Source organism: Triticum aestivum, chromosome 6D (genome assembly GCF_018294505.1).
Source record: "Triticum aestivum cultivar Chinese Spring chromosome 6D, IWGSC CS RefSeq v2.1, whole genome shotgun sequence".
Classification (NCBI taxonomy): domain Eukaryota; kingdom Viridiplantae; phylum Streptophyta; class Magnoliopsida; order Poales; family Poaceae; genus Triticum; species Triticum aestivum.
The window spans coordinates 472,066,385-472,080,548 of record NC_057811.1 but is presented as its reverse complement, the minus strand read 5'-3'; the positions used below and the strand labels follow the sequence as shown (position 1 = coordinate 472,080,548).

Sequence of the window (14,164 nt, the reverse complement as noted above, 5' to 3'; positions counted from 1 at the left end):
AAACCTTGATACATGAATCGAAACTCATGCATCTGCTCACCACTCACACTTAATTAAGCATGAATCAAATCTGATACAAATAAGATAAACAGTTGGACAAAGCACAAGTCGGAATCCATTACATAAATTCAAACATTCAATAAACTGAATAAATGGGATTAAACATCATCTATTTGTCGAAGACTTGTAGCTATCATGATGCACCATCTGGAAGCATTTGTTGCACATTCATGGCTTCTTTTCCATGGCCTTTTTTGCTAGGACAATTGCGACTGTCATGAAACACTATTTGGTTGCACGTCTTGCACAAGCGTGCGACCTTGGCCTTGGCTTCTTTTTTCTTCTCCTTTTGTTTTCCCCCATTCATTTCCTTTCCTCTTTTTATTCTTTTACATCTCCCTACCGAATGGCCATCATTTGGCGGGTGTATGTCAACTTGAGTAGGAATGTTGCAACCAATAAACGCCTCATATTCCTCTCGCCTAGTGTGCTTGACTGCATTGGGAACCATTTGGTTCAGAGGCTCCTCAATGCTCAGAACACTTGATACTAAAAAGTCCATGCCTTCATCTAATTGCTTAGCTGTTTGAATTAGATCTTCCAACTTGTTACGTACTGTCGAAATCTTCTTCCTCGCGGCTGCATCCAAGGAATCGGTGGGATTTTCTTCTAGAAGGTTCCCTTGCTCATCGTAAACGCTCTCACTACAATTTTTTCTATGTCAATCATATGATTTAAAAAAAAGAAGGGCATTGATTTTTATAACTTTCATACCTTTTACACCGTTTCTTCCATCTTTCCATAATATAGAAGGTTGGAAGCTCCTTCTGATTTTCAATTCGCATCACTTGGATAATATGGCGGCATGGGATTCCATGTGACTCAAATAACCTGCATGAACAGTTAGCTATCATGGTTGTCGTGTCACAACGGACCTCCCTTACCCTACTGGCACCCGTTTTGAAGGTCACTATTTTTATTCCCTCATCTTGTGCAATTCCTTGAACACAACAATGATCTCTTGCTGCAATAATTTGTTCCTGAAATTTCCCAAACCCTTCATATGTGAATACTTGACTACCTTGTTTCTCCATTGCCCACGGTGTCACTAGTTGGGGGGTCCTATGGATGCTTGAATTGTCGGCAATCAACTCCTCTTGACGTTGACATTCTAAAGCCGTTTCAAACCTAAGCCAGAACTCAACAAAAGTGAGTCTGCGATGAATGAATCGGTTAAAGAATGAATTTGCACTTTCAGACCTTGAGGTAGTTCGAAGAATGCCTGCCAGTGATATGTCCATAAAATAGGCTGGTATCCATGACTCTCTGAGGCTAAACCTTTTAGTCAACCACTCATTATCCTCCAACCCATACTCTGAAATTATAGAATTCCACTCTAACTCAAACTCGGTCACGGTTTCTGAACCCCATACACATGCATTCATCCTCTTCCAAAATTCAGATTCTTCTCTAATCACAGGTCCAAGCTTCTCGGGAAGTTTTTCCATTATATGCCACATGCACAACCTGTGTACTGAGGTTGGAAAAACTTCATCAATTCCATTCTTGATGCTAGTAGCTTCATCGGTTATGATGAGTGTCGGCGCTACACCTCCCATTGCCTTCAGGAAGGTCTCAAACAACCAGACATATGACTCGGTCTTCTCATTTAGTAAGAACGCAGCACCAAAGAACGCACTTTGTAAATGATGATTAACTCCTGTAAATGGTGCAAAGATCATGTCATACTGATTAGTAGTATATGTAGAATCAAAGGACACCACACTACCGAAATGTTTGTAGTTCTTCCTGCTTGTGGCATCTGCCCAGAACACATACATCAACTTTCCTTCAGCACTGACAACAAAATCATAGAAAAATGCTGAATTAACTTCCTGCTTTCTAGCTAGCTGGGCCACAAACATTTGAGCATCTGCATTCCTAATTTTTAATCTCAGGTCACGGTAGTAGTTTTGCAAGTCCCTTTTCATGCATCCAGCATTCGCAAATCCACCCTCGCTGACGTGTAGGAGCCTGTATGCCTGGCAGGTGCCTATGCTTGCTTTGCTGCATGTGTACAATGTGTTCTTTGCCCTCTCGCTAACTCGCCGATTTGATCTGGTCAAATGACGCTTATCAGGTGACACAAGACCATGACTGTGGTGCTCGACCCATGATTCTAGCTTGTAGGTATCATTAGCACATAACTTCACAAAGATGTGTGCATCACAACCACACCTTGTGTCCGTGTTCTTACGCCTCTTCTTTGATGGATCGTCAATTTTGTTACCATCTCCAGACTTGAATCCTTGTCTATTACACATGTATCGTTTAGTGCGAACTACTCATTTTCTAACTTCTTCTGTTGCCCAATACGAACTCCAAAACCAGATTGATGTGCATAAGATTTGTAGAACTCCTCCACGGCCTTCAATCCTTCAAACGTCATCCCCACTTTAGGCTTCAAATCATCTTCACATTCAGGTATAAAGGACGAGCACTGCAACATAAACAATGAATCAATATGCACTTTCATGTACAAATAAGTAAAATGAATACGCCTGTGTTCGGTGATAGCAATTGACTTACACAGAGAGGAACACTTGCTTTCTTTATGGGTGTGTTAAAGCCTTCCTCGTTCATGTGCATCTGCCACATATTTGTAGATCCCATTGCTGCACCTGCACCAACAGGTACATGATAAGCCTTTAGAACTAACCAGAAAACCGACACACAATTTGAGAGAAATACAACCCAATATGGATTTAGCCCCAACGCTAACTGACAGACCTGGCCACTGACATTCAAATGACAATATTACAGATCCTCGACAATGTAGATATATGTGCAGGTAAAATCTAGACCAACGATTCCCAACTCTGTTTCATTCAGGATACATTTCGTACAACTCTGTTTCACTACCAAACTAGCATAATCTCGAACAGTAAATATGCGTTAAACCGACGTACATCCCATTAAGTTCAATCACAACATATCCACCACAGAAACCTATGTTTGCATCAAGTTAACGAGAATTAAGTTTTGAAAAGTGATTTGGTTCATTGTTTTTCCCAATAATAAGTAGTGGATCAATGTTTTCCCTCATACAGAGCATTGTTTTTCCCAATATAATGCTCCTGAAGACCTGAAGCAAAGCGATCTGCTTTTAGCAGGAACAGGGCACCGCAAGGCAAGGGGCAGAAGAGATGGATTTGGGATGTTGTATTAACCTTTGCGTGTACGCGTGCAGCCAGAATCCAGTCTTCTGCAAGTTTAGGGCGTACGAGAGTTCTTCGTCTCTAGCCGCAGGCCGCCGCCATGGTGATCGGGAACGTGGGTTTCGCACGTCTGGTCTCTGGAGGGGTGCCCTTGCAAATCTGCATGATTAACTTACGGCCGTCCAGGACCGGAGGCGGGCGGCTTAGTGCAAAAATTCCTACGACTGAGCAAACACGCAGGATTTAAATCGGATGACTGGGAACGAGAGGATACAGGGGTGCACGAAGATGCCGGATTCATAAGATACGATGCCATATATGTGTGCTTTCAGTTTGTGTACCCTGCACTCGGGCTTCTGCTTGCAAGTAAGCACCTCTTGCTCTTCTACCCCTCTGCTATGAGGATCTCTAGTTGGGTTTGGGTAATCAGGCCCTAAGAGATGCGTTCTATTTGGATATGCAATGTGCATGTCTATCTTGATTTAGTTTCTAGGAGTAGATCTTTGTTGATTTATGGTTTAATTTGTGCAATAGTCGATGTGCATACCTTTGTTTCTACTCCCTCCATAAACTAATATAAGAGCATTTAGATCACTATCAGATGCTCTTATATTAGTTTATAGAGGGAGTACATTAGCAAATGTAGATGCAAGGTTAGCCCAGTATACCCCCAACCCTCCTTGTTGCTTTGAAAGTCTCCGTAGCATAGTCCCCACCATGCTGAGTTAATGACAGAAATGGTCAGCTGGCAATAGTTTAGTTGTTCGCTTAAATCTTCAGTGAGATGATTCAATGATCATACAGTTTAGACCGTCAATTTTATGGTCGGCCTCGCTTTCTTCCTGTTCAGGCACTATGCTCTGCAGGGGGTGCCTCATGGTACGGTTGACCTTGTTTTTCTCCGTTCAGGCATGAAATTGGGATGAACATGGAGAGGAGAGGGAGAGAGCAGAAAGTGGGGAGGTGAAACAGATGCATTGTGTGCGTGAAGCAAGCAATGCATTTGTGCCTTCTTTTTCTATGGGCATTTGCTCACCATCTGTTCGGTTGAATTGGTGACTAGCTATTTAGTATTGTGTACATAGTCAAATGATTTGCATCTTTGATAAAAAAACTACTTAATCCATGGCAGGTTGGTGCAGCAAGTATGACACCAAATGTTTCTAAGGTTATCCATGGTAAATTCTGTGCAGAGGTATTTTGACAGAATTAGAACCATGTGCTTTACATATGACTTTACGCATTCTTATGACTTCATGCTGCCAATCCCAATATTTGTGATAATGACACAATCAATGCTCGCATACAAAAGAGCACACAAGGATCGAAGCAGCAAAACCAGGGCGAAACAGAGCAAACACAAAAGAAGAAACAGACGCTACATACAGCCGATGTGATCCTTTCAACACCACCGTTGGGGGTCCATCTGCCTCAGCCAGGACCTCTTCTGCCCTGCACCGCTGCTGTGAACCTATCCATGCGGACAACCACCGCCATGCTGCAGCTGTCGGAGCCTGCAGGTAGCATCTCTATTCTTCTGTTTTCTCTACCTTAGTTTGTGCTTGCTCTGTTCCAGTGTTCACAACAAGATAATCAATGTCTTGGAAAGCCTCCAAACTGTATTTGATATATTGGCAATTTCTGATTGAAGAATTTATGGTCCACACCCTCTCTAAAAGCTTAACCAAATATGCCTAATATTCTCCTCTACCCTTGCTACCAGAAAAATCTTCTATGTTCAATATATAATCTTTGTCTTGTTGTGTACCACTACTTTTTAGGATATGACCTTTATATCCCCGTAGTTTGCGTGGATTATTTCCTCACATGAGTGACGGTTGTAGATTCTTCACTTGAAAAAATAAATAGTTTTAGATACTTCCCTTGAAAAATAAATAGTTTTAGATACTTGATCCATGTTCAGGTAAGTTAAAATGTTGAATGTTTCTCTCTAAGAGACTGGTTTTTTAGAACCCGGGTGTCTAGGCACCCTCTTATCCCACCATCGGTCCAGAATCTTGCACATAGAGATCTGCGCCATGCTCTGTAGAAATGGAATTCATTAGCTCGTGTAGTGCTTCACTAAGCATGTGATCCTGGGCAGCATACTCACTGTTCATCGATGGAGAAAAAAGGGCCTGACCGTTACGTCCTATCACACGTGACTACATGCATGCAATACACACTTCTGTTTGACTCAGATACAGAAATCAATGCAACACACTCTCTCTTGTAGCTTTTACATGCAAGACAAACGAGATTCTCTATTATAATCTGCTCTCTCTCTCTCTGACATTTCTCCAGGTTTGTATATTTTTATCACGGGTGAGTTGTGTGTTGTGCAGGTGGAGACTAGTAAATAAATATTGAATGTCCTGATACTCCCGCATGCACTCCTCATGTCTTGTCCTTTCACTAGTACATCACATGCACACAAAAACATAGACAGTATAGCATGGCCTGACCTCCTTGCATGGCTACATCGCTGCTGTGCGTTACATGCAGCCAGAGTAGGTCTGTCTCCTGCAGGCTGCAGCCTAGCTAGGTATTCTAGTCTGAAAATCACCTGCTTAATTTGCAAGTGGGCTGCTGCTATCTAGGCTTCAGCATGAATCTTTAAAATACTGGACGCACCAGATAAAAGGGTGCCTAGACACCCGGGTGCTATGGCACCTTTTCGTTCTCTCTAAATCATAGAGAGCGAAATTCATGAGTTTTGAGATGTAAACATGGCTTAGAACCATTTTGTTTATAACTACCTGTAAAAGATATTGACGTTGGTATATCTCCCGGCATAAAAAAATGGCTTACAACCATAGATCTCATGTTCCAGCAGGTTCAAAATTCAACCTGTTTTGTTATAAATGGCCTCCTGCACCGCTGTATACAAAGATGAAGTGGGTACCACAGCCATGAAAGGTATCGTCCTTCGTAGAATTTTCAATTAAACTATCAATATGAGTATTTTTATTTATTAATGTTAATTACACCAATGGAATCAACCTGCAGAAACTCTACTTGCAAAGGTGGATTGGGGAGGAAGTTATCGATGCTCAAGCCATATGGTGAAGTGGAGCAAGAAGAGTGAATCAGGAAAACGGAGAACATGTCTATTTTGTATAGCTTATCCTTAGGTTGTACTTGTTCGTTGTGGCGAATTGACTGATTTTTCTTACCGCTGTCAATGCCGGCGATGAATCATTGAGGATTGTTGAACTGTGTAGAGTTGAATGTAAGGTCTACCATTAATATAGGAAGAAAGTTGTGTGTGTGTGTCATTAAATAGTTGTCTAATGAACAAACGAGAATACCAATGATTTTTTAAACAACATATCACCATTAATTAGAATCTCTCATACTGGTTAATTTGTCTGATATATGTGCTCCTTTCAAGTCGCACCATTTTAGTGAATAGTTGTCTGATGAACAAACGAGACCACCAATGCATGATTAGTGTTGAGACAGATACATTCATCCTTCCTTTGCACTGAACTCATTGTCGTAGGCAATGTGTGCCATGATGTGCTCCTGGTCTTCGTAGTTTTACCATCTCCGTTGTCTATAACACATCATGCCGTATGATCTTTACGTGCTTGGCCATGTCGTTGGGATGGGCACCCTCGCGCCAAGGCGCGTTTCCGATCTAGTATATATGGTTGTGTTCATGTAGCTATGAAGACCGCGGGATCGACAGGGCATTGACATCGTCATCGACAAGCTTTGGTCTCGCTGTCACGATCTCAGTATCACTACCTGGCGACAAAACAATGGCCAGGCGAGCCTATCCAGGAGCGACCCCTCTATTTTCGAATTATCTCTCATTTAGATTACTCGTGATGCGTCCATGTGGCCTAGGGCCCTGTATTGAACCTCGCTTTATTTGTTTTGTTTAAACTCTAAACTTGCAGTAGTTAAACGCTAAGGGCCTTATTTTAAGGGAGCTCCTATTGGACGTTACGGCACTCACAACGTCCAATAAGTGTGAAGCACATGGCGCTTCATATTGGGCTGGCCCATGTAGCGGCGGGTGCTGTAGCAATGCGGTTAGATCTGATGTAGTATTCGGCACTATAGCGTCCGGTTCTTAGTTGGGGTTTTTCAGTTTTGAACAGGAAATTTCTACATATTTTTTTGTAAAACCCGAACAATTTTTTGGAAAACAGGAACTTAATTTGAAAACATGAAAGTTTCTTGAAACCAAGAACACCTTTTAAAAAATACAAACATTTTCTTAAATTCCTGAAGATTTTTTGAATGTACGTACAAGTTTTGGGAAAAAAGTTTTTTAATTTGTAAACAAATTTTGAAACAAGAATATTTTTTAAAAATTCCAAGCATTTGAATTTGTGAAAAAAACTAAAAAAGTAAAGATTTTCTGAAATTTGAAATCCTTTTTTTTAATTTCTGACCATTTTTACGGAAAGAAGTGAATATTTTTTGAAATTTGATGTCTTTTGAATTTATGTACATATTTAAAATTATTGAAAAACAATGGAAACGAAAATTATGAAATTCTGAACAAAATTTAAAAGATGCCAACAAATACACGAACATTTTTAAAAAATAAAAACAAAACTGAAAAGAAAATAAATAAAAAGGATAGAAAAGAAACAAAAATGGGCCGGCTCACGTGTGCGAAGCCATGAGATTTTCCTTTGATTTAAGGCGCAAACGCCTCCGTCCTAAAAAAGATTCCACCTCAAATCGAAATTAATAATTGAGGAGTACTCTTTCCAAAGATCACTTCCATCTTCCAGGTTGCGATAATTGGCGTGCTGTATGTGCGTCACTTATCGCAATATGAGAGTTTTCTTTTCTAGATGCATTTATTAAAAACGTTTTATCGCTTAAACCGTGCGTCCAAATCGCGAACCGTTTTCACCGTTGGATTCTTCGCGTCAAGATCTTTAAAACTAGATCTTATGTTGATAGGTTTTGATGAATTTTTTTTCCACGAAAAAATCTGGATGAAAAAACCAAATCAGGAACACATTTTTTTCTTTTTCCAAAGCCGTTTTTAAGAAACACGGCCGTGCCTCCCGCAGAAGCACAATCAGACCTCTCACGGAATCAAAAACGTGCCTCTCATGAAAAAAATAAATAGAAAACGCGTGCCTCTCGCGGAAGCAAAATCGTGCTTCTCACGGAACCAAAACCGTGCCTCTCGCGGAAAAAATAAATAGGAAACGTGTTTTTTCCGTTTTCGAGAGGCACGACCATGCCTCTCGCGGAAGCAAAACCGTGCCTCTCATGGAAGAAAAAAACACTTTTTTTTCTGTTTCCAAGAGGCATGGCCATGCCTCTCGCGGAAGCAAAACCGTGCCTCTCACGGAAGAAAAAAAAGAAGAAAATGCATTCTTTCGTTTACGAGAGGCACGGCCGCGCCTCACCATGCCTTTCGCGGAAGCAATTTTTTTTTCGCTTTCGAGAGGCATGACTGTGCGTCTCGCGAAAGCAAAAAATACGCGTTTTTTCGTGTAATTTTTTTTTCAAAAAAATCGTCCAAAAGCTTAGAAAAGACCGGCGGAAGACCCAAAAGCCGGGAAACACCGTCCAAAAAATCGAAAATGCGTGTGAAAAAGTAAAATAAAAAACAAAATTCAAAGAACGCAATCAGAGCGCGACACGTGGTCCTGGAGGAGCGCTCCTCAACGTTGCTCTCACCTCAAATCCGTGACAGACCCATCCGACGGTATCTAATATCTGGCCCTGGGCGCAGCCCACGACCTCCACCTTACCAGACATCCTCTCGTGGCCTAGTAAGTCAGCCAGCCCACCACGCACCCATCCTCCTCGGGCCGCCACTCTCGGGCCCTCGGCCCAATTCAGAATATTTCCGGGGGCATCGCCGTTCATCTCCTCTGCACGCCAACTCTCCCCCTATCCTGCGCGGCCACGGCACACGGAGCAGCAACCGAAGGGGGGAAGAAGAGCCGTCGCCGGAGAAGACCAAGGGGAAGAGCCTCTGCCGCCGCCAGAGCTAGCGTCACCGGTGCCTCGCCGCCCCTCCGTCGGCGCGCTGCCCTCCCCTTGGTCCGCTGCAGCCATCATCTCCTCTCTGCACCTTCAGCCGGGAGCCCATCCGGAGCAGGTCTGCGACCCTCACCCCTCTCCTGCCTCCCCCCTCTCCCTCCTGACGGAAGCATCCTCTGCCCATTCAATTGTTTTCTTCTGATTTTTGTATTGGATGATTACTAGCTGTAGATTGGATGTGGAGATTGGCGAATCTGGATACGATGGAGCTGGAGATCCTGGGCATGAACTTCGGCTGCGTCCTCTCGGCGCTGTCGGACGCCAAGATCCCGGAGAAAGAATGCCTGCTCCCGCTCGTCTCCAAGCTCCTCGGCTACTGCATCGTTGCCGCCTCCACCACCGTCAAGCTCCCGCAGGTTCGTTCCGTTCTTTGCCTTTTGTTGCCTGAACTTTCTTGGTGATTTCTCAAGATTACAGCATTGGTCACCAGTAGTAAATTATTGTGCCATATGAATCCAAAGAAGCGCGTTGCGTGTGGCTGTCTGATTCGTCTGGTGGTGTGTGGGTGTGAGAGGATGCCAGGTTCTTTACGTGAACATGGCGTGTAAAATTGCGCATAAATAAAGGGCTGTTTGTTTGGTAGCCTGGCCTGGTCGAATCCTTGGCACGGCATGGCAAGGTCCCTGTGCTAGATTGTGCATAAAACCAACGAAGCGAGAAGCCACCGGTGGAATTCTTTGTTTGTTTGCTCCATGGTCGTGTGATCCCTGTGATTGTTAGTGTGTAGGTTGTGGATGCTGCAAATTCTCTCTAGCCATGAGAAATGTAATCCTCCACACTCTAGATTGTGCATAAAACCAACGAAGCGAGAAGCTACCAGTGAATTCTTTGTTTGTTTGCTCCATGGTCGTGTGATCCTTGTGATTGTTAGTGTGTAGGTTGTGGATGCTGCAAACTCTCTCTAGCCATGAGAGATATAATCCTCGACCCTCTTGAGGCATTTGGGGGTCTCACTTCACAGCCGCTTTGCTTGAATCTAGAAATTAATTAGAGAGCATGATTCCTGTGTGCCACATGCTCTGCTCTGTCACCACCAATGGTGCATTCCATTCCTGGCCAGTTGACAGAAAAACATGCTCTACAGCCCCCATCGCTCTCATCCTAAAACTTTCAAGGCAACCTTCATCCTTGATGGCTTGCTGCGTGAGGAAGCCTTCAACAGGGACCCGATTGCTCCCAGGTTTCCGAATTTTGGAGAACCTGGAGATGAGCAATGGAAGGATATTAGCCAGTGGGACACCACTGAAAATCTTCGGCATGGACATAGGGTACATCTGGTCAGCCTTGCTGGATGCTACCATCCCCTCCAGGGACTCCCTTCTACCATTCTTGTCAACAGTCCTTGGGTACTTCATCATTGCTGGATCTATCGTCACCAAGCTCCCTCAGGTGCCTGTATCTACTGTCATAAATTAAAAACTAGTTTGAGTCATGGAGGCGTTTACTTATTCACATCTACCTATAGCAGGCAGGCTTACTCTTTTAGGTTGTGTTGTCGTGCCTAATTTTGGAAAATTAAAAGATGAAGGCATGTCTGAGGTGTTGTTTGCCATTTTGTTGTGGTTTAACATGATTATCGTTCCTTTATTGACCTTGCCAAAGATCGGCCACCAAACCTTGCCTTGAGGGGGGGGGGGGGGGATCAACAAAATGTATTGTTAGTTTATGAGTATTGCAGAAGTTCAGTGTGAGAGTTTGCTGTACACACATAACATGGATTATTACAATATCAGAAAGGATTGCAGGCTTTGTTGCGCTTCAGATGGATGATTGTAGACTCGTAGTAACCTGCCTGACAGATTTTTGTATGCTTATTTAATCAACCAAGTGTTGCAGATAATCACACAGTATAGTATCTAGCAATGTTTTACTTTTTGAGTATCATCATGTCACGATGTGTAGTGATCGAGATGTTCTTATAGCGTTTAGTGTATGGTGCTGAACTGCTGATGTAGTTGGTGCGACATGCTCAGCTATATTTGCATAAGTTTAAAGTTAGTCAATCTTAAAATGAGGATTTCAGTATATAGAAGCCTGTGGGAATTATGAGGCTCATATAATGATCCGTTAGTCAATCTTCAACCTGTTGCGAAGATGAACACGATAACATGAGTTGTGGTCTTCATAAGAGAGGTGATTTAAGATCACATGTTGGAAACAAATATATCCTGTAGAATAACATCCATGTCTTCATACGGAATGAATCTGCACCTGGCTGTTTCAGGAAATTGTATGTATAAGCGTAATAACATTTCAATCACACGGTGTTTTTTTTTTCTATTGATCATTTATGTAAATTTGCTTTGTTGTAGTGTAGACAGCCTTCTCTTTCGATGTTCTTTGGCTGAACTATTTTTATTGCAGATACTAAAGATTTTGAAGCATGGAAGTGTTAGAGGACTTAGTGTAGCCTCCTTTGAGCTTGAGCTCATTGGCTACACAATTGCTCTGGCATATTGTATTCATAAAGGACTGCCCTTTTCAGCTTATGGAGAGCTAGCTTTTCTGCTGATCCAAGGTTTGTCTTTGACCTAATGTCATAAATGGACAGTGGGTGAAGTAGCACTACTCTCTTTTCTATTTATAAAGCTGCATAGAAACTATTCGCCAATCTTTTTAACCTACATCTGTTTCACTTGCAGCAATTATCTTGATTGGAATCATTTACTATTACTCGCCACCAATGGGAAGCAAAACATGGATGAAAGCTTTGCTGTATCCTTGTTGTCCAGGAATCTATTATAGTTTTTCTTAGGTACCATCAGCAACAGTATGGAAATACAAATGGGAAATGTTGAGAAATCACTCAGTTTCAGTAACGCTGTGCTGATTTCGTATTTATTTTACCTGCTTTCCCTAAGCAATGGTTGTTTAGATATTGTGGACTAGCTCCAACTGTTTTGGCTGGAAAAATTGATCCAGGTCTTTTTGAAATCCTTTATGTAAGTAGCAAGTGGTATTTGATTTTGTGTACACTTGAAAAGTTCTGTATGATCTCGTCTTCTGATTCTGCGACTTGTGCGTTTTGTAGGCTTCACAGCATGCCATCTTCTTTTGTGCTAGAGTACCGCAGATATGGAAAAATTTCACAGTATGGCCTTTATTTTCTGTTACATCTTGCTACACCTAGCTATATGATTGTTCAATTTTTTTGTAGCAAGTTCTTTTTATCAATGGATAAAGGGATCACCGTTTCTAGCTAACTAACACTTTACTGTAACATTCTTTTAGTAGCACTGTTGCAGAACCTTTTTTTTATCTTAAGAGATGAGTTTGAATATAGACTGGTTGTTGGTGTTATGCAGAATAAGAGCACTGGCGAGCTGAGCTTCCTGACTTCTTTCATGAACTTCGCTGGTTCCCTTGGTAAGTTGGACTAGTTGGCAATAAATTTTCAGGACTTAATTTTATTGACTCGCATTTCCTTTTCAGTCTGATGTTACTGTCTAAACACTAAACAGTATTAGTTCCGTTAATTTTTTTAATACATTATACTCCAAAGAATATGGTTGATGACTTGAATCAGTTCATATTCTTATTTGGCAAAGTACTTTTGACCTTTAGTTTAGGTAAATATTGGTTTTGTTCATCAAGTTTTACTCATATGTGAAACTTTCCCTTTCTATGGAGTGTTGAACGCTTGCTAATTCTTATGCCACTTCCTGTTGCAGTAAGAGTTTTTACCAGCATCCAGGAGAAGACTCCGTTAAGTGGTATCCTTTGATTCTCTGATTATAGTTCATTACTAAACCTCTGACTGTTTGTATGTGGCTGTTTCTGATTTGCTTGTTGACAAGCTAAACTGCTGTATCGTACATTATTAGCAATATCCCGTATTTCCCCTTGTGCATAACCAGTCCAGCTCTAGGCCAATATGAGTTGTTGGTGAACCTATTGAGTTAGGTTGCTGATCCGTTCATTCAGAGTCCTGTTAGTTTAAGTTGATTTGGAAGATGCATAGATATCATGGATTATCGAAAGAATATGGTACTAGTTTCAGTGACACATACATATAGTATGATTGGGATATGTCTATTTGATGCAGTATTTGTTTTCCCTTTGCTGTACTCCTCTGGACCCTCCTTGACTCCTGGAAAGTACTTATGGGCTCTGTAATCGGCATCGTGACAAACGGTACGATTTTGGGTCAGATAGCGATGTACCAAAAGCCTGTGCCAAAGAAAGGAAAGAAAGAAGAATAGGGCGTGAGAACTCTTGCTGCTGGTTTACAATTTTGCTCCAGGGCTATTCTTGGAGCAACATGCACCACTTACCAGGACTTCATGACAAAAACAGTAGGGAGAAAATTCATGCAGACTTGGGTGATGATGGAAACAATAGGATATTTCTTGGTTTGTAATTTTTCGAAGTATCGTAAAATGACTGGCTGTGTAGTTTTCAATTGCCACCTTGGTTAGTTTTCTCTGTGCAACTGTTTAATGATGCTAGAAAGATGTATATCCATTTTTATGTTTGAATATTATTTGTTGTTTTTAGCAATTCTCCCCACTTTGGCGTTCACCGGCTATGTACCGTTATTTCCTTTTCCAAGTATAAATTCAATATATAATATAGCTAGGTTTGTCATGTTCAAATCGTGGGATAATTGCGAACGAGGTTTGTATGTTCGCTCGCAGAGGAATGCTCCCCAAGCAGCTCCGTCGATCAGGTCAGTTCAGGTTGAGCACCTCATCGGCTGCTTCCTTCCAACTGATGAGATTCAGTCATTCATCCAAGTTTTTCTTTCCCCAAATGTCCATCCTCTCGCATCACCCCAAGATTTTTTTTTCGAGGTGCATCACCCCAGATTTTATTTCTCCAACTCAACTTATAGATTATATTGCATAAGGCCTACTAATTTCAAGTAGGTTGTCGTTTCTATTTTTGAAAGTTGTAGGTTGTCGTTTTTGGCT

General features: G+C 41.9%; 1 protein-coding gene across 3 annotated transcripts; it reads left to right on the top strand.

Annotated features, from left to right (window-relative positions):
- The first annotated feature begins 9,001 nt into the window (after positions 1-9,001).
- Positions 9,002-13,838, top strand: LOC123146002 (mannose-P-dolichol utilization defect 1 protein homolog 2). Of its 3 annotated transcripts, none has more exons than XM_044565564.1 (9): positions 9,002-9,309; positions 9,417-9,607; positions 11,616-11,769; positions 11,894-11,966; positions 12,127-12,193; positions 12,283-12,342; positions 12,557-12,617; positions 12,923-12,964; positions 13,350-13,838. In XM_044565564.1, exons 2-9 carry the CDS (start codon positions 9,428-9,430, stop codon positions 13,451-13,453), a joined length of 741 nt encoding a protein of 246 aa, XP_044421499.1. In that variant the 5' UTR covers positions 9,002-9,309; positions 9,417-9,427; the 3' UTR covers positions 13,454-13,838. The 3 variants fall into 3 exon arrangements, with proteins under 3 accessions (XP_044421499.1, XP_044421500.1, XP_044421498.1); XM_044565565.1 differs by having other exon boundaries at positions 9,073-9,309; positions 9,423-9,607; XM_044565563.1 differs by lacking the exons at positions 9,002-9,309; positions 9,417-9,607 and adding an exon at positions 9,887-10,640.
- The last annotated feature ends 326 nt before the right edge of the window (positions 13,839-14,164 follow it).